Source organism: Siniperca chuatsi, linkage group LG8, assembly GCF_020085105.1.
Source record: "Siniperca chuatsi isolate FFG_IHB_CAS linkage group LG8, ASM2008510v1, whole genome shotgun sequence".
Classification (NCBI taxonomy): Eukaryota; Metazoa; Chordata; class Actinopteri; order Centrarchiformes; family Sinipercidae; genus Siniperca; species Siniperca chuatsi.
In genome coordinates this window covers 31,074,604-31,099,864 of record NC_058049.1, presented here as the reverse complement: position 1 = coordinate 31,099,864, position 25,261 = coordinate 31,074,604, and the positions used below count along the sequence as shown (strand labels likewise).

Below are 25,261 nucleotides of genomic sequence, written 5' to 3'. Positions count from 1 at the left end.
AGTCCAGTTCTGTTCTCAATCATGATAAATGAAGTGTTTAGTAGTATAGATGGGTCGATAGGTGTCGCACTATTTGCAGATGATGGAGTTTTGTGGAAAAAGGGAAGGAATATAGATTATGTAGTCAGGAAAATGCAAGAGGCAATAAGGAAAGTAGAGGGCTGGGCAATGGAGTGGGGTTTCTGATTTTCAGTGGCAAAGACAAAGGCAGGAAAATTCAGGACCAGATTAAACTTGAACTCTATGGAGAAAGTTTAGAGAGAGTAGAATGTTTCAAGCATCTAGGTATTTGGTTCGACAAGAATCAATTTCCAAGTCATATTGGAAAAGTTGTTGAAAAGTGTAAAAAGGTTCTGAATATTTGAAGATGTGTGACGGTAGAGAGTGGGGAGCAAGCAGGATTTCTCAGAAAACTGTATATATTGGATTAATCAGGGCAGTGTTAGACTATGGCAGCATAGTTTACCAATCAGCACCAAAAACATTATTATAGACGATAGGAAACACAGCGAATGGAACAGGGATAGGGGAGATAATGTTAAGCCCCATGGTACCGTACTCTGTTGTTCCACCTTGGTTATTAGGACAGATAGTGGTGGACCTACACCTTCTGGAGTGGAAGAAAGAGAAATATAGATAGGAACCGAGTCAACAGAGGGAAATTACACTGAGTATATTAAAATATATACTGATGCATCAAAAGTAGATAATAACAGAGTAGGAGTTGCATTCATAATCCCAGATTTAAATGTAGTGTCAAATAAAACGTAGTTAGTAACAACCTTTCAGTATTCACAGAGGAAATGTTTCCCCTGTAAATACTGAAAGTGGACAAAAAGCGTCAAACCAGGCAAAGTGTTATTAGGTTCAGATTCTAGTAGTGTGTTAACCAGGTTCACGAGTTTACAGGCAGAAGCAAGACAGGACATTATGCTGGAAAAAGCTCAAACTATCTGCAGAATTACTAAAAGTAATAGAGTAATAGTGAAATTCATCTGGATTCCAGCACATATAGGGGTAGAGGGAAATTAACTGGCATATGCAAAAGATGCAACTAAAAGTAAATGTGACAGTAAATTATAGTAAGGCTGAAGTTAAATGCACAAAGTAGAAATGAAAAAAAATGGCAGGAAATTTGGAACAGGCAAACTAAAGGTAGACATTACTATAGTATCCAAAAGAAAGTAGGAGAAATGAGGGAATAGTAGAGCAAAAAAAGAAGACAGTATCTCGAGAATGAGGCATACTGGTCTTAATAGTACACTGAAGATAAGTGTTAAAAATCAGAATCAGAATCAGAAATACTTTATTGATCCCTGAGGGGAGACTCTTTTGCTACAGCAGCTCACTATCACGTCAGTGCACACAGGAATAGAAGTACTAGGCAAAATATAAATAAATAAATATATATATGTATATATATATAAAATACACTATAATACAGGTCAGAAAATAAATTAAGTACCAAGTGGGTATAAGTATAAAATAAAATAAGTGTGAAGTACAAAGTGGGTTTACCGGTTGGTGTTAATAATATGGTATAAAGTCATAGTGCATGAACTGCCAAGTTAAGTGTAGCTTATTTATAATGAGACAGAGGATATTATACAGCAGTAATAGAGGTATGAATAAATATCAATATCAATAAATAGGGAATTTAAGTATATTGCCCAGGAGTATTAACACAGGATAATGCACAATGATATGAAGTACTGCAGTGATGTAAATGATCCAATGTCCAGTTTAATGGCTTCGGGTCATACAGACTGACACTTAGAGGGAGGAGTTAAAGAGTCTGATGGCCACAGGCAGGAATGACTTCCTGTGCCGCTCTGTGGTGCATTGTGGGGGGATGAGTCTTCCTCTGAAGGTGCTCCTTTGTTTGACCAGCACGTCATGGAGCGGGTGGGAGACACTGTCCAAGATGGCGTGTAGTTTGGCCAGCATCCTCCTCTCTGACACCACCGCCAGAGAGTCCAGCTCCACCCCCACAATGTCACTGGCCTTACGGATCAGTTTGAGTCTGTTGGCGTCCGCTACCCTCAGCCTGTTGCCCCAGCATGCAACAGCATACAGGATAGCACTGGCCACCACAGACTCATAAAACATCCTCAGCATTGTCCGGCAGATGTTGAAGGACCTCAGCCTCCTCAGGAAATAGAGGCGGCTCTGGCCCTTCCTGTAAACAGCTTGAGTGTTCTTAGCCCAGTCCAGTTTATTGTCCATGTGTACTCCCAGGTACTTGTAGTCCTCCACAATGTCTACACTGACCCCCTGGATGGAAACCGGGGTCACTGGTGCCTTGGCCTTTCATAGATCCACAACCAGCTCCTTAGACTTTGTCGCATTGAGCTGCAGATGGTTCTGCTCACACCATGAGACAAAGCTCCCCACCACAGCCCTGTACTCAGTCTCATCACCACCGCTGATATATCCCACCACAGCAGAGTCATCAGAAAGCTTCTGAAGGTGGCAGGACTCTGTGTGGTGGCTGAAGTCTGTGGTGTAGCTGGTGAAGAGGAAGGGAGAGGGGACAGTCCCCTGAGGGGGCCCCAGTGTTGCTGACCACGCTGTCCGACACACAGTGCTGCAGGCGCACGTGCTGTGGTCTGCCAGTCAGGTAGTCCACAATCCAGGACACGAGGGGGGCATCCACCTGCATCGCTGCCAGCGTCTCACCCAGCAGGGCAGGCCGGATGGTGTTGAAAGCACTGGAGAAGTCAAAAAACATGATCCTCACCGTGCTTGCCGGCTTATCTAAGTGGGTGTGGATGCGGTTCAGCAGGAAGATGATGCAAACTGAAGGGGGTTCAGTAGGGGTCTGACCATGGGCCGCAGCTGTTCCAGCACTAGTCTCTCCAGGGTCTTCATTCATATAGGACTTAGAAGAAGAATATAGGGAAGGCATAAGACCATTCTGATCCACACTCCATTTCAGAAGATGGCAGTGATGCACCACCATAAAACATCAGAAGAAGAAGAAGAATAAGAATGTAGTTTGTGAGGTAGCACTTTAATCTTGAAAAGTCGAACCGGAAGTATTGCAGTTCTGCTACCGGTAGCTAGCTAGCTAGCTAGCTAACTAGCTAGTTAATTAGTTAGTTAGTTAGTTAGTTTGTTGTTGTTGCTTCAGCCACAGCTGCTGAATTAGCTATTCCCTTCTGCTTCTGTCGAGTTCGACACATCGGTGACTAGCTGTCGGATGGTGACCAGAGCAGGGACTTGGTTAAAACGAAGCCAGGCAGCCTAAAACTAAAGTGCACTGACGTTTATTTGCTAGTTAAATTAGCAGCCTCATCCACTAGCTAACTAACTGTTAACCTTGATAGATATCCCCACTTGTCTGCTAACAGCCTAGCTAACTCAGCCAAGCTAGCGGTACCTAGCACCGCTACCAGTTCACTTGAAGTGATGCAACTGAGGTATGTTTCTGTTTAATGTAACTTATCCGTGCGTTCACATATTTAATGTTTTTTTTTTAATTACGGGTTTATTAAGGATGCTAATGGGACTGTCAGTAGCAATGTCAGTAGCTTTAGCCGAGTTAGGTTATCTCACTTCCGCTTTCGTCTTAACGGTTTCTCTATGTATTTAACGTTACTAAGCTAGCAAAAATTCATATAAAGTGCCGCTTTTTGAATGTACAGTAACGTTAGGTTTTTGTATGAATGAGATAGATCTCCATGTCAAGAAATTTGTAAACTCCGGTTGGGGTTAAACAGTCGAGCTCTGTTGGATGTAAACAACTGAGCTGTCACTGTTAGCTGTCACTGTTAGCAGCTACGTAGCGCAACTCTGCTTAGCTAGTGCTAAGCTTCAAGTCTTGTGACCTGCAAGTTGTTTTCCATAAAGGCTCAGTTTGTTCACGCTTGGTGGGTCGATGAGGATTTTGTGTTGTAATTCCCTGGTGATGATAATGAATAGGATATTGATAAAAAAAATCTCAAAGCATTATTCCTCATTTAAGTTACTTTCTAACCTTGCTGTACTAGGGTATTTTGTACAGAATGAGAATCTAAGATAATATTTTCTTCTTTAAAGATGTGTATCTGCTGCATTGATGTTGCTCTGTCTTGTGTAGGTGTATCCATTGTTGAACCATCATGATGGCAGGTTCCCAGTGGGAGCTTCCTCCAGAGCTATGTTGTCGGCCCATGGCCTTTGTGGCTTTAACCGGTCTGGATGTGGTCTACAATGCTGTGCACCGGGCCATTTGGGATGCCTTCTGTGCCAACCGGCGAGCTGACAGAGTTCCTATCTCCTTCAAAGTCCTCCCAGGAGACCATGAGTACCCCAAATGTCGCACTAAGGTGAGCAGTGGATAGAGATCTATAGAAGAACAAACAAAGACCGTATAATATCCCAACAAACCCAATCTAATCCATGGAATTGGAGAACTGCATCAGTGCTAAGATGTGAAAAAACACCAAAACAAAAGAGTTGTGAAGTCTTCATGTGAGATCAGCCCTGCAGTCTGTGCAGTATGTATACCTTTTTCTGAATGTCTCTAATCAGTAAATCTTCTCTGTCTGTTTAGCGAACGTCCTATGAGTGGTACATCCCTAAAGGCATCCTGAAAACAGGTTGGATGAATAAACATCTGAACCTCGTACCAGCTCTGGTTGTTCTCTTCTATGAACTGGACTGGGATGACCCACAGTGGAAAGAGAAACAGTCTGAATGTGCAACTAAAGTGGAGATTGTCAGGTAGGTGTACATTTTATTTGCCTCCAGAAAGGGTTTTATTGGGTGACCAACAATGAGAGAGCATGTAGATGCTTTAGGGTTTTACTAAACTGTATGTACTATATATGGGAGGCAACTTGTCACATGGATCTTCAGCATTTGTTTTTCAGTTTCTCTGAAAAATGGTTAGCATTGTCATAACTTCCATCATCCATTTTCACTTATTAACTTTTATAAATGTTGGGTCATGCAGGTCTGCAGAGTTGTGGAATAGTAAAAAGTGTTTCTTATTCCATTTTTCCAAACCTTGTTCAAGTATTCAGTGACTTTAGTACTGAAAGCATTTCTGACCTGGAATAAACAAGAATTGGGAATGGACTGGGCTTTATATAGCTGACAGTATCCTGCATATCAGCTCTGGACACCCCTAGGAGAAACATAACTGCAGTAAATTTCATCTGCAGTCATATATGTTGTGTTTGTGTCTTTAGGACCAGTCTTCAGGGCAGGAACACCAAGGTGGCTGTGGTTCTAATCCAAAAGAAAACTCCTCTACCTCCAGGTAATGATGAATCATATTTGGTTATACACATGTGTCAAATCCCATCGACATAAGTGTTCACTGTGTATCTGTAGTATATCCGAGTCTCTCTTTCTGACTGGCAGCGGTACAAAATTATATTGTACATTCTATAAACAAGGGTCCCACATGTACTTGAAAACCTAAAAAACATTTGAGCAGTTTTCCAGTTATGTAAAATTTCAGCGAATTTAGAACTGTCAACAAGTTACATTAGGCAGCATCTTTACGTCTACTGTTTAACACAATCGTAGCAATCTGGTCTGTCGTTTTCCAGTTTCTTTTACCTGCCAAAACATCACTTATTATTTTCTTGTTTGTACAGGAGAGGACCTGGTAGCATCAGAGAGAGCAGCAGCTCTTTGTAATGCCTGCGATCTGTCTGGCAAGAGTCTCTTCGTACTGCCACACACGGACCACTTGGTGGGGTACATTATAAGGTAGTTACCAATTCACACAATTTATGAACTGCTGATGATCCAAATTGCATCTACCATTTGACTCTCCAGTTTAATCTAATTGAAGTTTGTGTGTCACGTATGAAGAGTTTTGTCTGACAAATGCAAACGATGGAATACAGTTCATTGTATTGAACAACTGTTTGATTAATTGATATGTGATTTTGCATACATTTGTCACATTGTGATTATATATTGAAATTGGAAATGCATTCTTATTAATTAATATTTTGATAGTGACAGCCTATGTTGTTTTAATGTGGTGCAGTCTTTGTTCACTGAACTTAATCAAATGCATGGCTAACAGTTGCAGCAGATAAATAAATTGAAATCTCTCCTAAACATTGTATATTTATTAAATTGTATTCTTCCCTGTGATTCTGTAGGTTGGAGAATGCTTTCTATGAACATGCTCAGACATACTACTACACTGAGATCCGTCGAGTCAAATCACATAAAGAGTTCCTCAACAAGACAACACATCAGGTAGGAAGACACACACACACATCAACCCCGCTGGAGCAAATAAAAAAAAAATCCCTTAAAGTACTTTGTACTTTAAATGCCCCCTCCTCATACTGTGCTCTTCCTCTCCTCTCCACCTTCTGATGTTCCCAGCTGCTGTTTGTCAGACACCAGTTTAAAATTGCCTTCTTCAGTGAGCTGAAACAGGACACCCAGAATGCTCTCAAGTATGTCTCAACATTCATAATGGATAAAACTATACTTTCTTGATTGTTGTGATCAGCTCCTGTTAGGACTTTATGACTTTGTTCAGACTGCAGGCAAATCAGATTTGTTTCTCAAAAACAGACTGTCCACACTGTTATTTGCAAGTGATCATCGGATTTGTGTCCAGACATCACCAACCAAGCGTGAGAAATGGAATTCCATCATGTCGCCCTCCAAAGAACAGCGCTGTCAAGTCGCGGTGCAGAACTCCTCCATCTCACCAGACAAACTCAGCGCGCAGCATGGGTTCTGCACAGCCGCTGTGATGCACTTCCGTCACTCTGGATCTGACGTTGTCATTGTGTGTCGCGTTGCGAGTGACCCAAAGTGACCCACACTTTGAAATCAAATTTGAGCGTCCAGACTGAGACGCATCAGTAGAAATCTCATTAGAATCGCACTTCAAACCACCTCCACATGTGGCTTGGATCCAATTTGCAAAAATCACATTTAATGTGTTTTTTTGCTGTCTAGACTTTCTAAAATCCATCTGGATATGCCAAAAAATGGATTTGGGCTGGCAGTCTGAACAAGGCCTATGAGACGTAATATTTTCAGCAGCAGTATTTTTCCATCAGCAGATTGAAGTAAACAAATACTGTAAGACCTCATGAAAAATATATTGAGTAGAAAATTGGAAAGTCTTTAACTACTGCCGTTATTACAGGAGACAAACTGCTGTTTAGTATTTCTGAAAGACCAAAGGACCACTACTGCGGTGCCATGAAATTGAACCATTCAGAGTTCTTATGTCATGTTTTTTGGCATCACAAATGTAGTTGTTTTTGTTTTTTCAAATAGAAAAAAATAAATTGGTGGCTTCTTACTTAAGCATACAATTTTAAAAGTTGCTGATAGCATAGACACATATAGACCTGTATGTTGTACTCTAGCTGTTTCTCTTATTTAGTATGTTTGTGTCCGTAGGTACTACAGAACTGCATACAGTCTTGTTCACGAGCTCAGAGCTCATGAGACCAACATATTGGAGATCAAAACTATGGCTGGATTCATCAACTATAAGGTACATTTCTGTCTGTCTGTAGTTGTTAGGTGAAAGTGTTCTGATCAACACTTTGGTCAGTGACAAGGTATCTCAGACACAAATGGATGAGGAGTGGAGAAAGAGTGGGCGTGTACTTGTCAGGAAGAATTTTACTAAGATGTCATAGAAAAGGTTTCAGTCGTAGTCATCTGGACACTGTTTTCAGAATCAAGATGTTTTGGCTCCCATCTGGAAGTCATTCTCAATTGTGAAAAAATGGAACGGAACTCAGAAATTTAAGCTACTCTGATACATAAGCCCTGCCCTCAGGGAGGAGTCTACCTGAGTATCTGTTGATTAGCTAGTTTCACCTGAATCTGACCTAATTGTTTCCATGATGGCCCAGTAATCAGTAATCAGGCCTATTGTTTTCTGGCTGCACCTCCCTCATCACTGTTAAGTACCTGATTAGCATATGATTGGCGTGACCACGGTGCTAATACACTGTGGTAGACGTTAACACACATCTCCCTTTGTTCAGTCCCTGATCTCCTGTTGTGCTGGTCCGTATTAGCACCTTGGTCACGCCAATCATATGCTAATCAGGTATTGATCACTCCTGGACGAATGAGGGACTACACCGTCTTTACGAAGATGATAAATAATTAGCATTGGAATTAGACTTAAGCTCCAAAGAGAGCTCTATGGAAGTAGGGCTGTACCTGAATCAGAATTTTCCAAGTTGACTCGGAAGAGCCAGTTTAGACCGAATATTCGACTTTTTAATATTTTTTCGTCTCTATAAGTACTCAACGTTATTACAGATGCTTTTTTCTTCAATACACCAATAGAAATTTCTACAATAGAAATATATTATTCACTACTCCACGCAGTTACAGTACAGTTTAGCGCACCTGTAGAGCAGCTGCACCACACTAAGCTTCTAACAGCCTACATATCAGGTCGCAGGTTTTACCTTTAAGACTCAACTTTTAATGCCTTTGCTCATCATCTGTGATGTGAATTTCTTTTGTTTCACACAGTCAGAGAAATAAAACGTATGCATTATGTTCGTAGTTCAGTTATAAAATCCTAGCACACCATGGAACATCTCTCATGCCGGGCTCCTGACAGCGGTGTTGTAGTTTAGCCAACTTTGCTGCATTCAACACCGGAGCTGAGAGCGTCAGAGTTGCTCTGTGTTGCACTGTCCCCCGTTTCCCTCACCCCTCTCTATTTCCATTAGTTAGTTTTGTAGTTAGGTAATTTTGAGACAAGACTCAGTTTACAGACTGCCATGCTGTTATCCTGCGTTACTCTATGTACAGTGACGCAGCTAAAAACAAAAGTGCAGTGATTTGACTGACAAACTGTGATTCTGGACTGATCATCAACGTTTAGGAGGCAGGCTAAACCAGATGGAAGTCTGCAGTTACTGACCATTTACCATGTTTCATTTCTCTCTCTTTCTCCCTTGATATCGCTCCCCTTTTTGTGTCTCTTTAGATCTGTCGTCTGTGTTTCCAGCATAACACTCCTCTAGATGCTATAGCCCAGTTTAGGAAGCACATTGATCTGTGTAAGAAGAAGATCGGCAGTGCCGAACTGGCCTTCGAACACGCCGCATGGATGTCTAAACAGTGAGATACACACATCATGCATATACACTGTGTATTCAGGAATAAATACCTATCACAACCTGTATGTAACATGTTGAAGTAATTAAACCTTAATTAAGAATGCATATACATTTATTAGAAACAGTAAAAATAAAAAGGATTTATTTACTTAGCTGCATGACTGAAAACATGCACGACTGTTGTGCAGTTTAATTCAGTTTTATTTATATAGCACCAATTCATAACAGAAGTTAGTGGATAAACTTGATTTTTCAACAATGAAGCATGAGTCATTAAATATTTTTGAGGATGTCAGGCTTGTTCTTGTTGACATGATAGACCTGAGCACCAGGTGCACCAGCTCTGCTCCTAACCCTGTTAGATGTATATAGTGTTTCCTCAGTTGTGTTTGTTTAATTTTAATACAAATTAGATTGAGAGTGAGACATAAGATCTTTAGGGGAACCGTATTATTAAAAGTAAAAAAAGATCAAATTGCTTCAGCAATGGAATTTTTTTTCTTAAAGGAAATTTCTATTATTGAACAACCTCAGTGTCATTTTCACAGTTTTCACAGTCATGATAACTGTCATGCAATGCAAAATGTTCATATATTGTGTTCACTAATAGCAATTAGAGCCAATTTAATAAATTAAATGGTTAGTTGGTAGACTCTTTGAAGACATTTTGGCCAAAAGCCAACAACACAGCTGTCCTCCAAAGACAATGTGTTACTAGAGAAATGTTGTACTAGGAACTAATCTTTATCCCTGATGAAGGCAGACTTGTACATCTACTGTATAATGGCCATATATCATGACCCCAAACCCAGAGTGTCTTTTCCTCTTTGCTTCCTAACAGGTTCCAGTCATTTGGTGAGCTGTTTGATGAAGCGATAAAGTTGGGTCTGACTGCCATCCAAACCCAGAACCCTGGTTTCTACTACCAGCAATCTGCCTGTTACAGCCAGGACAGGAAACAGCTGGCACAGCAGCTTTGCCAGGTGATAATACTACAGCTACCTCTCTAGGGGCCGGGGTATAATAGAAAAGAAGTGGTTCATACAGCGTGTTGTCCTGCCACGTTGGAAATCAAAACAGCCACACTCGAAGGCCGAGTGCAAAGCTGCTGTCATAGAGAGGGGGGAGACGTGATATTGTTTAAATACAGGGATAACAGTGCATATTTTCAGATGGTCTCTTGTGGAAGACATTCATAGTGTTGCTCTTGGTTGTTCACGTGAAAAGGGACAGAAATCGTTGTGCCAAGAATGAAAAAAGAGAGCTCTGAGAGAAGTTCAATGCCTGGCTCCTTTCTCACCACCGCACGGCTGGCCAGTCACGGCGTAAAGTGGGTGTGAATGTCCAATTGTCAGTTTCGGAAAGTTACAGATATGATCCGACGCAGCCCCCTTATTCCGATGTCGGAAAGGTGTGTGTGTGGGGGGGGGGGGTTCCGAAGCTATTCAACCAACTGACGTGCACTTCTGACGGAGTGTACTGGCCCCTTAACTGTTACCACCAGTAATACTACTGCTGCCACTGCAAGTACTTCTGTTAGTGCTGCGGCTCTTAGTGCTAGCACTACTGCTACAAATAATACCCTGAATGCTGCAAGGTGCTGCTGCAAGGTCTTTACATCATATGTATTAACTCTTAACTCAAAATCTTGATAAATTAAAAATTAATCATAATAACCACCTTTCACCTGACTGAATGATGAATGAGGAAGCTTATATGTACCCATAAAACACACCAGTTAATTGTTTAATTTGATTGGTTGGTTGTTCTAGGCTGGAGCGAGTTATCCCTCCCCCGAACCATTGGACACCCAGAGTGGAGGACTGGATTTCTATGGCCAGAGACCCTGGAGACAAGGACACCAGAGTATGTTCACACACGCACAGTTTGTTTAATGTCCAATTAAAAAGTGTTGAGCATAGCATCATGACACCCCTGTCAATGAATGAAGTGTCTGTTAGAAATGTATGGGTAAAACAAGACTTCTGTATTTCCAGGTATTGATCCTCCAGATGCAGAGAAGGAGAAGACAGGGATTCTGGCACTGCAGATTAAAGAGAGAGATGTACCACATTCTGTAAGAACACACACTTACCGAATACACAGTTGTGGCCATATTTTAGCTCACTGTTTCATTGTCCCATTTGCTTTAAGGCAGCACTTATTGAACTTAAAACTATTAGGAGTATAATTTTTATGTGATTAAAGCATCTTTCAAATTATTCTGATGGTTTTTGTTTGACAGAGACAGTCCCTGTGAAAATGTGTGCAGTTCCTGTGTCATGGTTTGCATTACTATCTGCCACAGTGTCTTTTTTGATAATAGTACTGGGGATCACCAAACTTCTTTCAAATTCTACGTATAGTGACTTTAAATACCAATCAGTAGAGAATTCTTAAAGTGCTCATATTACGCTTTTTGGCTTTTTCCCTTTCCTTTATTGTGTTATATATCTTTTTTTATGCATGTAATAGGTTTGCAAAGTGAAAAGTCCACCCCAAAGGGAGTTACCCCCTCCCACAGAAAACATTGCTGCTGAACTGGCTGAAAACAGCTCGACTGTAGTCCAGCCTTTACTTCCATAACGTATCTACGTCACTATGCCACATAGTCATAATGCACGAATTGGATACCGTCCAGGCAGTCAGTGGGCATAAAGTTGTTACTGTGATGTAGAGACAGAGCTCAGTTAAAATGTTTCGTATGAAGGATAAATTAGTTACAAATTAATAACTTACCACTCTGAAACATCTTGCTGCAGTCTCGGTTGTGAAGCTAGTTCGGGTTGTGCTGCCTGTGTTTCGGTATCAGGCTCGGGCTCGGACATGTACAGCTGAACCAAAGCCATAGTTACCAGCTGAAGCAGCTTTGTTTTGGTTCACACTACCTTGCTCGTCAGGACCTGCCCTATTCTGCTTCTGATGCGCTTCAGAAAGATGCACCTCCTGCTTTTAAATATAGATCATTTGTGATCACAGCCCCATATTCAAGATGCCCCACAATGTGTACCCCCTCTAGCTACTGTCAGGTTGTGTTGTGCTTCTGTATTAAAACATGCTTCTCTCTGTCTCTGCCACTACAGGAGCTGATAATAGCACTTCTCAGTAATGCTGTTGCCCAGTTTAAAAAGTACAAGTGCCCTCGAATGAAGAGTCACCTCAGTGAGTATGATTGTGCTCAGGTCCTTCAATGCTTTCAGTGGCCCTATCGGGGGTTCCAAAGTACCATATAGCAAAATGAGGAATGTTAAATTTCGTTATTATTGAAGGCGCTACATTTGATTCTACTGGTATCTGCTGTTTGTATTTTATAGTCAGTTTGATTATGAATACATTCCCCTTTTCAATCATTGTTGGGTTCCCTTTCTCACATGTAGAAGTTAACACTTGCACTCATCAGGTAGACGTTTTTGATGCTTTGGCGCACCATGTAGGAAATGGAAATTGTTGACATTATGTTGATGTTATGTGATCACATAGAGAAGTGAGCTCATCAAAACATCCTTTTTTAAACGTTTTATTCAGTCAACCATCAAGGATCATTTTCTGTCTGATTTTATTTGCCCCCTACTGTGTTTAACCCTGTCACACTCCTCTCAGTACTGGTCTCATTCTCTGTCTCCTTCGTAGTGGTGCAGATGGGAGAGGAGTACTACCATGCTAAAGACTACACCAAAGCCCTAAAGTAAGTCGAAACACATGCTACACATGTAAAGGACAGTACCACTCGGAAAAGTCTTGGGAGTCATCTAATGGATACTGCACCCGAAATCTTTTTAAGTATCAAAACATGCATTCTGAACACTGCACAGTTTGTCATGAAAGAGAAAAACACTAACTTTTCACAGTCAGGTTAGTATAGACAAAAGATAGATTTTGAATGGAATATATACACCCTGTGTGGAAATTGGATGCTAATGGCTGATGAGCCAGTCACTATTTACGTCTGCTAGTGGAGATGCAAGGAGATTGTTTTCTTAATCTCTGTTTGTTAGAAAGATATCTGAGTATTTGTATGTGTGTGTTATGTTATCAGGCTGTTGGACTATGTGATGTGTGACTATCGCACAGAGCGATGGTGGGGCCTCCTGACAGCCATATTGACCACAGCTCTGCGCTGTGCTTATCTGATGGCCAGTGTTAAAGACTACATCATATACTGCATGGAGCTGCTGGGCAGAGGTAAGCAAGAAGGTTAAACTGAGCCATTATCAGAATCAGAAATACTTTATTGATCCCCGAGGGGAATCAATAAAGTATTTCTGGTACGATGTAGGTAATGCAGTTTTTTATTGATTATACAAACTTTCCAACTTTCCGTTTGACTTCAACATTTTTGATTTCTGTGACATTGTGATAAGATTCCACACCTGTGGCCATAAGTGTAGATGCATTTTTATTATTATTCCCCCAGGTTTCATTAGCATTGCATTGTCCCACAGTCAGAGGCCTTTCTAACCTGACCTGTTTAGTTTTAGTTTTGGTTTTGGCAGGAAAGTACAACATTGACTGCGAGGCAATATAGCGGAAAAACACAATAAAAATGTCTATCACGAAGCAATGATTTTGATGATATAATTGTTTATTATTTTGCCTTCTAGCTTCAACCTTGAAGGAGGAACAAAAGTCGAGGATTGAGAAGAATCTCATCAAAGTCCTGATGGTGAGTAGAAGGATTCCATCTGGCTCAACACATGTTCAGCAAATCAAATAACCATTCAACAGGACAATACCAAAACATCTGAGATTAAAATATCTGAATTAATAGCCTCAAAACTTCATAGCACTAACGTGGCACTGAGCGATGTCGGAATGTTACTATAATGTGCGGTGAGAGTATGACATAAATGCACAAAATCTGAATCAGAAATCCTTTATTGATCCTGGAGGGGAAACTCTTTTGTTACAGCAGCTCGCTGTCACATCAGTGCACACAGGAAGAGAAGTTCTAAGCAATCAGAATATAATCCACTATAATACAGGTCAGATACATTAAGTACCAAGTGGGTATAAGTATAAATTTAAAATAAGTGTAAAGTACAAAGTGGGTTTACTGGTTGATAAGTATGTACGGTATAATACAGTGTAATAATATAAGTAATAAGTAGTAGTGCATGTACTGTCAAGTTAAGTGTAGCTTATTAAGATTATTATGAGACGATGGATATTGCACAGCAGTAATAGAAGTATGAATAAATATCAATAAATTAAACTGAAAACAGAGTATATTGCACAGGAGTATTAAACAGAGAATATTGTTTGTTTAAAATTTTAAGTATTGCAGTGATGTTAATGATCCAATGTCCAGTTTAGTGACTTCGGGTCATACAGACTGACACTTAGAGGGAGGAGTTAAAGAGTCTGATGGCCACAGGCAGGAATGACTTCCTGTGCCGCTCTGTGGTGCATTGTGGGGGGATGAGTCTTCCTCTGAAGGTGCTCCTTTGTTTGACCAGCACGTCATGGAGCGGGTGGGAGACACTGTCCAAGATGGCGTGTAGTTTGGCCAGCATCCTCCTCTCTGACACCACCGCCAGAGAGTCCAGCTCCACCCCCACAATGTCACTGGCCTTACAGATCAGTTTGAGTCTGTTGGCGTCCGCTACCCTCAGCCTGTTGCCCCAGCATGCAACAGCATACAGGATAGCACTGGCCACCACAGACTCATAAAACATCCTCAGCATTGTCCGGCAGATGTTGAAGGACCTCAGCCTCCTCAGGAAATAGAGGCGCCTCTGGCCCTTCCTGTACACAGCCTGAGTGTTCTTAGCCCAGTCCATGTTCATCCAGTTTATTGTCCATGTGTACTCCCAGGTACTTGTAGTCCTCCACAATGTCCTCCACACTGGATGGAAACCGGGGTCACTGGTGCCTTGCCCCTTCGTAGATCCACAACCAGCTCCTTAGACTTTGTCGCATTGAGCTGCAGATGGTTCTGCTCGCACCATGAGACAAAGTTCCCCACCACAGCCCTGTACTCAGTCTCATCACCACCGCTGATACATCCCACCACAGCAGAGTCCTCAGAAAGCTTCTGAAGGTGGCAGGACTCTGTGTGGTGGCTGAAGTCTGTGGTGTAGATGGTGAAGAGGAAGGGAGAGGGGACAGTCCCCTGAGGGGGCCCCAGTGTTGCTGACCACGCTGTCCGACACACAGTGCTGCAGGCGCACGTGCTGTGGTCTGCCAGTCAGGTAGTCCACAATCCAGGACACGAGGGGGGCATCCACCTGCATCGCTGCCAGCTTCTCCCCCAGCAGGGCAGGCCGGATGGTGTTGAAAGCACTGGAGAAGTCAAAAAACATGATCCTTGCCGGCTGGTCCAGGTGGGTGTAGATGCGGTTCAGCAGGAAGATGATGGCGTCCTCAACTCCCAGCCGGGGCTGGTAGGTGAACTGAAGAGGGTCTAGTAGGGGTCTGACCATGGACTGCAGCTGTTCCAGCACCAGTCTCTCCAGGGTCTTCATTATGTGGGAGGTCAGTGCCACCGGTCTGTAGTCCTTGGAGCCACTGGGACGCGGCGTCTTCGGCACAGGAACGAGGCAAGATGTCTTCCACAGAGCAGGGACCCTCTGAAGACTCAGGCTCAGGTTGAAGACATGCTGGACTCCACATAGCTGGGGGGCACAGGCTTTTAGAACCCTGAGGCTAACTCCATCGGGGCCTGCAGCCTTGTTTGGGTGTCCTCTCACCTGGGCAGTTGTCAGGCACACAGCAGAGGTTACAGGTGGGGGAGAGTAGGCTTCATTTGAAGGGTAGCTATAACAGTAATATATAAGGACACATTTGGTTTTTAAGGGAATATCACAATATCTTTCTGTTCTTTCTGTCTTTCTATTTTTCTTTTGACAAACTCATGGGTGCCTTTTTCGTTTTCATGCAGTTTGTAGCTATGTCGTACAGTGACTTTTTGACCAGGAAATGATATGCTGACCCACAGGTCAACCTGGTCACACACCAGGGAAATGTATTTTTATTTCGTTCATACACATTTTAATTGTCTTTCTATTTTCAGAACGAGGTCCCTGACGCTGAGCCAGAGTGTGATCCGTCTTCTGTCAGTGCAGCCAGGTCGCTGTGGAACGACCGCATGGCTTTGGCCGGATCAAATGAGCTCACTATAGAAGTGCAGGACTACATCCCATTCAGTTAGTAAACACACACACACTCACTCCAACTCAACGATACACTCAGGAACTGTTTACACTTTAAAGTCATTTTTTACTCTCCTCCATGTTCATTGTGTCGTGAAGAGAAGAAAATAATGACTACAGCAATGCTCCATGATGGGCTAAAAAGCAAGACAAGAGAAAAGATATTGGGAGATATATATATGTATATATATATATATATATAAAAATAAATTAGTAAATAGCGCCTTTTTAGTCTTCCGACCACTCAAAGCGCTTCACACTACATATCACATTCACACACACTCACACACTGAAGGCACAGGCCTTGGGAGCAATTTGGGTTTCAGTGTCTCAACGCGGCCGCCATATTGGTTCAGGGAAGTCTCGCCTCCTAATGCATGTAAGTCTATCAAGGCAGGAGGTCTATCCACTGTTAAAATCATCATAACTTACTGGATTTTCAACTACAAATACCAGAAATGTATTTATGATACAGGATACTTAAAATAATATTTTAAGAACCAATATTTCTATAGTAGCCTGTAATATTTGAGATAAACTTACCCTTTGTAATTAGTTTGTAAGTATATTCTTTTTTTCTTAATGCATTGCAAAATGGCTGCCATGATCTAATTTTGTTTACAATTTTGTAAATAAATAAATACTTAATTAATAAAAAAGATACAATTACAATGAACACTAAAGTTAAAAGATTAAGTAGGCTAAATTTCTGGCCGGCTTCACAATTCTGTTTTTAATTAAAATCAAATCATTTACATTTTAGGTCACACATTATTTACAAAGATTATATATAGAGTGCATCAGCTGTGCTGAGTTGCAGTGTAGCAGGTAAGTTACTTTTGTAGCTGCAATTCAGGCACATAAGTTACTGTATGTCACATTAGCGCCATGAAACAGGTGTAAACACTTTAAAGTAGATCATTTAGGACTAACATACGTATCACAATAATACATAAGGCATTTTCTTTACCTGACGTAAGTTAGCTTAATTTAGTATCAGGACAGTCACTTAACATTATGCTATCTTAAAAGAACGTTTACTTTTTGTGATCTATAAGATTCAGCACAATCATAACAGTAAATTATTGTAAAATAACTTCTCATCTGTGAAATATTATTCCCTGTAGCTTGATTTTGGCATTTATTTCCTTAGAACATCCAAAAACAGTACAAAAGTCTAACATTTTCTGCTATTTGAACTGGTCAGAACCTGCTGCAAGATGGCGGCGGCAGAGACTCATCACACAAGCCAGATGTAGTATCTACCTGTATATATCTATGGATAAATATAATTTCATAAAAGTCTCAAACGATAATTTCTTTTCCTGATTTACTACTTTTTGGCAATGAAAGCCTCCACAAGCATTCAAAACTTCAGCATGAGGCTTTTTATAAAAAAGTGTGTTGTAGTTATTGTTCTGAGAGTATATGAGGGTGTTTCCACTCTTGTCTCCTTTCTGACTCCAGTCCAGTGTAAGGCCAAGTTCCAGTCTCCCAGTTTCCATGTAGACCAGCCCATCCAACTCCAAGTTTTCCTCCGAGCCGACTGTCCTCATCCTGTATCATTCAACAAGCTGGCTGTCAGCCTCAGTAACCAGGTACACTCGACACAAATGTAATAAAAGGCAGAAAATATTTTTCTTCAGCATTAGGCATAGTCATTGGTTGTAGGATTTTCACTGCACAAGCAAGACACAGTATCATAGAAAAGAACCTTCAAATAATTTTTAGTTAGCAGAGGTGGTAAGGGTTGCCTCTTACCTTGCTGCCTTTGGACCCTGCACAGTCTACAGAATTATAATATGGTTGAATCTAATAATAGGTGGTCTGTTCCTTGTTATATATCCAACAGTTATATTCTAGCAGTGTGATTTATTAGGGTGTTAATGAAGAATAGAAACAGCCGTTTCTATGAGAGCTAAAGAAAAAATGTAGGAACATTTTTTAAATACATCTTTTGAATTTTTGATCGTATTTGGGAAATTTGCTTATGGTTGAGGTAGGTACTCTTCACCTTACCAACACAAATCTCCCATCCAGTCCTGGGAATTGAAACAGTGACTATCTTTTCCTAAAATGACAATTTATGTGTGTGTGTGTGTGTGTGTGTGTGTGTGTGTGTGTGTGTGTGTAGGAGTACAACCAGTGGTGTGTGGGGGAGTCTTCAGGTCAGGAGAGTATGAGCCTGTTGCCAGGAAAAACCAAATGCTACAACTTCAGCTTTGTAGCGAAGGCCGAAGACGTTGGCAAGAAGATAGAGGTGAGGCAATTGTGTATGGGAGAGACAGAGGGAAATATTGTTACTGACGGTGTGTGTTATGGGTATGCACGTTTAGATGACGGGCATTGAGGTGATGCTGGGCAGTGACAGTGGCCGCTGTGTGTTTGTGAGCTGGAGAGGGGCTGGTGGAGATGCAGCCTCTACCCATGAAGCCTTGCAGGCTAGCAGGTCATCGCGTCGATGGGGGCGGTGTGTGGAGGCACGTCAAGAGCTGGACTGGGACAGCCTGACCATGCAGCACAGTACCATGTAAGGCTGTGGTTAGATGCAACACAATCCCAGTGTTCCTGGAAAAGTTATTACTTTATCTGTCAGTTTCTACAGTATCAGATATTATCCGCACTGCACTAAAGTCAACAGTAGTGTGAAATGTGTAGTTTGTTTGTTCCTGCTTGTTGTGTAGGATCATCTCCAGAGTCCCAAAGATCTCTGTCCAGCTGAGCCACCAGCCTCCTGCACTCAACAATGAAATGTACTACATCCGCCTCACTGTTCAATCACAGGAGGAGGGCGTGGCAAAGGATGTCAAACTGACAGCTGGCCTCAAACCAGGTACACTGATACAAGTACAGCAAAAAATACTTTAACAGCATGAAACTCCCGCTATAACCACAAATAATTGTTTTTACATTTCTGTTTGTGTACCCATTAAACAAATGAGATACATGTACATGAAGTTTTAATTAGTGAGCCTTAGAGGTGTTGGTAGGTCTATTTTTTCATTTTCTACAGAGCCAGGCTAGCTATTTCCCCCTGCTTCCAGTCTTTATGCTAAGCTAGGCTAACCACTTCCTGACTCCAGCTCTGTACTTAACACACAGACATGTGATTGATATCGATCTCCTCATCTCACACTCAGAAACAAATTCAAACTTCCCAAAATGTAGAGCTACTTCTTTAAGCTTTACACAACAACATTAACACCAGTATTAAAAGTTATATTATAATCCTCTGTCTGGTAGAGCAGCTAAATAAGCTTTCAATTCTAATAATTTGAAAAGGGAAAACTGCTGTTATTTCAAATATATGACATAACATCAGTGTATAGTATATGGTTTTGTGTTTGTCTTGATTGGTCTGTCCAGGCCAGGATGCCAACCTAGGCCAGACCACGCATGTGACACTCGATGGCTCAAAGATTTGTGACGACACTGCACCTGCCCTGCTCCCTGATGTACCTCTAGGAGATCTGAAACCAGGCGAAAAGGTACACACATTCAAAAAGAAATGCTTTAGATTAACTTTCCAGAGAAACTCATGTAACACAACATTTTCTGCATTGGAACTTTCTTATATACACACCTGCCTACATTTTCAGCTTCCCCAGTATCCATTCCAGTATCCATGGTGTGTGTGTTTGTCTCTAGGTGGAGAGATGTGTATATGTGAAGTGTGTGGCAACTGGACCAAGGGTCTTCCTGTTCCATCTGGCCTACAGCATTGATACCACAGTGGAAGGGCGTCAAATTGTCTGCAAATGTCATAAGGTAAAGAACCTCATCAGACCGGCAAACACAGTGTTCTTTCTTTTCTCATCTGCTTTCCTCCTCTCTTGTTCTGTTGTCTTCCAGGATGAGACTGTTACCATAGAGACAGTGGTCCCATTTGAGGTGTCTGTCAAGTTTGTGTCCACCAAGGTCTGTAGCTGATACTTTATTCATTTATTATTATAAGTTAGGTTTTTGCTAATGGTTTTTTCTATTCCAGTGCAGGTTGTTGTCACAGAAACTGTATTTGAAGTGGACTCTAATGCCAGTGATTATGTGTTGCCATGTCTTCACTTTGCACATAACAACAGGCAGTATCTGTATCTTTTACTCCTTCAGTGGTTTTTAGCTCCTTAGTTCTTCAGTGGGAACTGACAGTATGGACAAGTTTAGATGGTTGGTTCAACAAAAATGTAGCAAAGTGTGAGGGAGCTACTTGCAGCCGCATCTACATGTGCAGCCGTTGCCATGGTAAAAAGAAAAACAAGTAGCGGGCATTATGGCTGGTGAGAGTTGATGAAGTGGTATCATCATTATTATTATTATTATTATTATCATTATTATTATTATTTCTCATTAGAATTATCTGTGCTTCTCTGTGTGTCTGCAGTTTGAGCCATTGGACCGGATAGCGGTGGACATACCTTTCCTGTTGATGACAGACATCCTCTCATCGTCTCCCTGGCCTCTTCTGCTGGCCTCCTCCTCTCTGCAGCTGCTTACTATGACCAGCAACACACCACAGCTTCAGTCACAGCTACAGGAAGGTACCTGACTCCTTTTAACAGTTACCTTACAAACACTCCTTTAGATTCATAGCTGTAATTAAAAAAATGAAATGCAAATCCCATGACAATAACGTATATGTGTGTGTGTTCAGTGGTTCTGCAGACAGGCGAGTGTGCCAGTGAGTGTTTCTGTCTCCGGTGTCCACCACTGACCAGCAGTAATAGCACTGTAGCTACAGGACAGTACCTGATATCATGGAGGAGGTATGTACACACACACTTTAAGAGGATGCTGCTGAGTGATCAGTGGGTTTGAACGTGTCCCCCCCCCCACCCATTTTGCGTCAAGTCCCGCCCTACTGTGCTGTGATTGGCTAGGACTTGTTACTTCGACGCATCCTTGTGATTGGATGCTAGCTGTGAGCGCAGCTGTGCCCATGACTTATTGTATACATTTTCTAATTGGTCTTTATTTTGAAATGGGAAAGATCTGATTAGTTAATTTACTACACTAATACTTCTGAGGGGCATACGTTAAGATAATAAGTGTAGCAACAAATGTTATTTTAACTGAAATGCTTTCATTTTAAGTTATTTTGCCTATTTTGTTATCTTATACAGTTCTCTAACCCTTCGACAACACATGGTTCAAGATTGAGTGTAATATGTTCATTGAATATGAAATTCTCTGGAATTCTCTACCTTTTATACTTGAATTTGTCTTCACAGCGGTTTAAAAGGGCCCTGAAATCTAGCGATGTGTCGGTTTGCGAACGAGCCGGCTCTTTTAAGGGAACGATGGGAGCCGGCTTCCTTCTGAGGTCCAACTGGGTCCAAATACTTTTTTTTTTGTCGATTTGTGTTTATTTTCTCCTTTTATCTTTTTTTGTCTTATGAAAACTATAAGCCATTTCACGTGTATGCTCTTAGTCTGTTAATGATAGTGTTTGTGTATGTGTGTCTTACGACTATGACTGATTCATTATACTTGTGTTAACAGTTTTCAGTGTTTATGGGATGCATTGTTGTCAAGTACTATGCTAAACTATGTCACCGTTTTTAACTCTGTCTAGTTATTGATAGATACATACAAATTGTATATAGGCTACTACATTGCTGTATTTATTTCCTGTAATTTGCTGCCTGGAGGATGCTACTTTTCAAGAGGGTTTTTAGGCGATTCTCCTATCTTTTTAAACATTTTTTACATGCGTAAATAAAGAAACGAAACGAAACGTCAGTAGTGTCACTAGTGTTGCTAGACCGACGGAAAAAACCAATAAGTAACCAATCACAGCATAGTAGGGCAGGACTTGACACGCAGTTTAAACAGGCCTGTAAGGCTCTGAACTCTGTTTTAACTCTGTTGTACAGGGAGTCCTCCAGTGCAGACAGTCCTCTCATCCAAACTACTGTCACTCTACCTCATGTCATCCTGGAGTTTGTTCCTCTTTACATCCGCGCCGGTCAGTCAAGTGTCAATACACACATCACATGCAAAATGTACACCTTATGGCACATGATGCTTTGTGTTAATGTCTCTGATCTTACAGCTGTTACTCTGCACACATTATGCACACATTTTATACATTTTCATGTCGCTTATTTCCTGATGAATTTGACCTATAGCAGTCAGTTGTGTTGTATGTTGCCATTTTATTTCTCTGTCTTTGTTTCTGTGTAGATTTACCATCATTTGGGCGAGTCAGAGAGTCTCTTTCAGTTCGTTACCACATAGAGAACAGAACAGCTCTGGTGCAAGAGGTGGAGATGGCTGTTGAACCTTCTGATGCCTTCATGTTCTCTGGACTCAAACAGGTACAACTGTACTCACTTTTAAACAAAGATTTGGCAAATAAAAGACAAGATATCTGCATTTCCATCAGCTGGGTCAAAACTAATGAATAGGTTTCCTGAAAATGAACTAAAGAAAAAAAAATACATTGTTGCCTTTTTAGATCTGGTCAGTTTTGTGTTCACACTGACTTATTAATAACAAACCACTGCAGGAAGACACAGAGAACCCCTTTTCAGCTCACGAAGAAATAGGAGGTGGCAATGAGTATTATCTGTTGAGACTGCAACTAGACCTCATATTTAATGAATCACAATGAAAGAATTAGAAACAGGACGAAAAAGAGATGTTTTGTACAGTTATATTTAAGGGGGATAGTTACTGTTTGACCTACGTTTCATTGACTTTTAATGAGGAACTGCTAAAATATATGGAGCAGGACACAAGCAAACCACACCTCTGTTTTAACTCCTTTTCACTTCCTGATGGATCAGGGAAAGTTCCTGCACTCACGCACTTACTCACACATGGGTTACCATGGTTACCAAATGATCTAGCGCAATTATATAGATCCTTATACAGATTACTGGGGAGACTGCTTCTTTGATGATCAGCTGATGGATACAATTATTTATTTGTGTGGTGATGGATTGCTCTATTTTATAAATATGTCAGAAAGTTGAAGGCCACTAACTAAAATTGTATCATTCAACGCTTTTATCAGGCCTAATTAGGCCAAGCCTAATTGGAGACCATAGACTAATTACAGGTTTTGAATTTGATTGCAGTTTTGATATTATTACTGTTCAACTGGCAGAAACCTTTATTCACTGTCAGAATTTAAAATCTATACTTGAGTAATAAATGCATGGACAAGAAGATGCATTTACAGTGTGTGTGCGTGTGCGTGTGTGTGTGTGTGCAGGTGCGTCTGCGTATCCTTCCTGGCTCAGAGCAGCAGATGCTGTATAACTATTACCCGCTGATGGCTGGTTACCAAACACTACCACAGCTCAACATCAGCCTGCCCCGCTGCCCGACCACCAACACACACACACTGAGACGCTTCCTGCCCCAACGCATCTTTGTCAAGGTAACACACACAGAAAAATGCATACACACCACTGAGTTAGCAGTCATTGTTATCTGAACGTGAAGATATTCAACGTTCCAAAGCATAATTTCCTTTTTCTTTCTCCTCAGCCTCAGGGTCGACAGCTGGATGATGCCTCCATTGCGGCAGCTTGAGAAGAACACAAACTGTTTACTGTAAATATGAGAACAAAGCAACATGTAAGTTGTTCTAGATGTATGATTCCTCACAGATGACAATATTAACACTATTTGTTTCACATTGTTCTGTAAAAACACACCAGGAAAACTATTGACCAAACATCAGGAGACATTTGTTTGTGTGTTTCTGTTCAGAGCGAATGTGATGACCAGATGAGCATGACAGTGATGGTCATTTAACAGTGAAAATCATGTATGAATCTGATGTGAACTATATGGAAATTTGGATAGAGTGTAATACATCAAAATTGAATGTGACGAAATTTGAATTAAATTGAAGTGATGTAAACTAGTTGTGTTCCATGTGCATGTTATACAAAGACTGTTAACAGTGTTTAAGTATGTATTCTGTTTCCACTGGTGGTGTGACAGGATGCATACTTAAAATTTGCACCACAGAAATGTAGAAGTTACTGCCGATGTGGGGAAAACGGTGGTACAGCAGTTTTGGTGACAGACGTGTGTAAAACTGACAGAATACCTCGAACCTGCAAACAAGGTCAACGATGACTCTTTTTACTATGGATTTTTGAGGTTTTATATTAGTAAAACTTTGCTCGGGCCGAGAAAAGCGATTTCAATATCCGTGACATCATCACAACGTAAAGGCTATGGGCCGAGCGTGAGAAACACTGCTGTGCATATTCAGTGGGCCGCATACCCGGGAAATAGACCCGGAAGCAAGAAACTTACAAAAAAAACCCCTTTATTTCAAACTGTTCAACAGAACAAAGCATCCGAAACGCATACATACAGTGTCAAACACACACACACAAACACACACACACACACAAACAACAACAAACCCCACAGACAACAGAAATGAAAGAACGGAAAATACATGAGTGGAGTACAAATAAAGACGCGAGTGTAAGGCAATAAGTTCACCTAAAAACTTTGAAGAGGTTGCAAACAGTTATCGTTTTGATAGCATTTGTTTTGTGAGGAAGAAATCGTTGACACGTTACATTTCCTTCATAAAAACAAAGAAATTAGGTTTTTTGTTTGTGAATTTACATTTGTGAATGTGGAATTTGGCGAGAAGTAATATTAGATTAACAAGGAAGAATGCGTTAGCATCTTTGTCACTATAATGATAACAGCCAAATCCAATATTTATATAGTAAAAGCAAATTCTGAGAAAGTGTTGTCAGCTATGAAATTATTAACATCTTTCCACAGCTCATATGTAAAATTGCAAGACCAAAATAAATGGGAGCAGGTTTCAGGATGTAATCCACAGAAAAAGCAATTAACGTCGATGTCACTTTTTAACTTTTGTAATTAATGTTTCACTAGATAGAATCAATGGATCAGCTTAAATGAAACTTATTTTTACCTTATTTGTTATAAGGTACTTTTGAGGCAAGGACCAAACATTCTTCCAGTCAATATTACTAACAAAATTACTCCAATAAAATGTTGCTGCCTGAATGGAAACCGTGT

General features: G+C 41.0%; 1 protein-coding gene across 4 annotated transcripts; it reads left to right on the top strand.

The window, feature by feature from the left end:
• Window positions 1-3,026: 3,026 nt before the first annotated feature.
• Window positions 3,027-24,107, top strand: trappc11 (trafficking protein particle complex subunit 11). Of its 4 annotated transcripts, XM_044206162.1 has the most exons (30): window positions 3,029-3,422; window positions 4,082-4,310; window positions 4,538-4,707; window positions 5,178-5,248; window positions 5,592-5,706; window positions 6,111-6,210; window positions 6,343-6,416; window positions 7,384-7,480; window positions 8,948-9,081; window positions 9,922-10,063; window positions 10,853-10,946; window positions 11,078-11,157; window positions 12,164-12,242; window positions 12,711-12,765; window positions 13,117-13,262; window positions 13,682-13,743; window positions 16,093-16,225; window positions 17,699-17,829; window positions 18,366-18,491; window positions 18,568-18,761; window positions 18,916-19,064; window positions 19,598-19,719; window positions 19,880-19,999; window positions 20,084-20,149; window positions 20,610-20,766; window positions 20,880-20,991; window positions 22,102-22,193; window positions 22,412-22,545; window positions 23,448-23,615; window positions 23,726-24,107. In XM_044206162.1, exons 2-30 carry the CDS (start codon window positions 4,104-4,106, stop codon window positions 23,768-23,770), a joined length of 3,375 nt encoding a protein of 1,124 aa, XP_044062097.1. In that variant the 5' UTR covers window positions 3,029-3,422; window positions 4,082-4,103; the 3' UTR covers window positions 23,771-24,107. The 4 variants fall into 4 exon arrangements, with proteins under 4 accessions (XP_044062098.1, XP_044062097.1, XP_044062095.1 ...); XM_044206160.1 differs by having other exon boundaries at window positions 19,880-20,149; XM_044206161.1 differs by lacking the exon at window positions 3,029-3,422 and adding an exon at window positions 3,850-3,872 and having other exon boundaries at window positions 19,880-20,149.
• The last annotated feature ends 1,154 nt before the right edge of the window (window positions 24,108-25,261 follow it).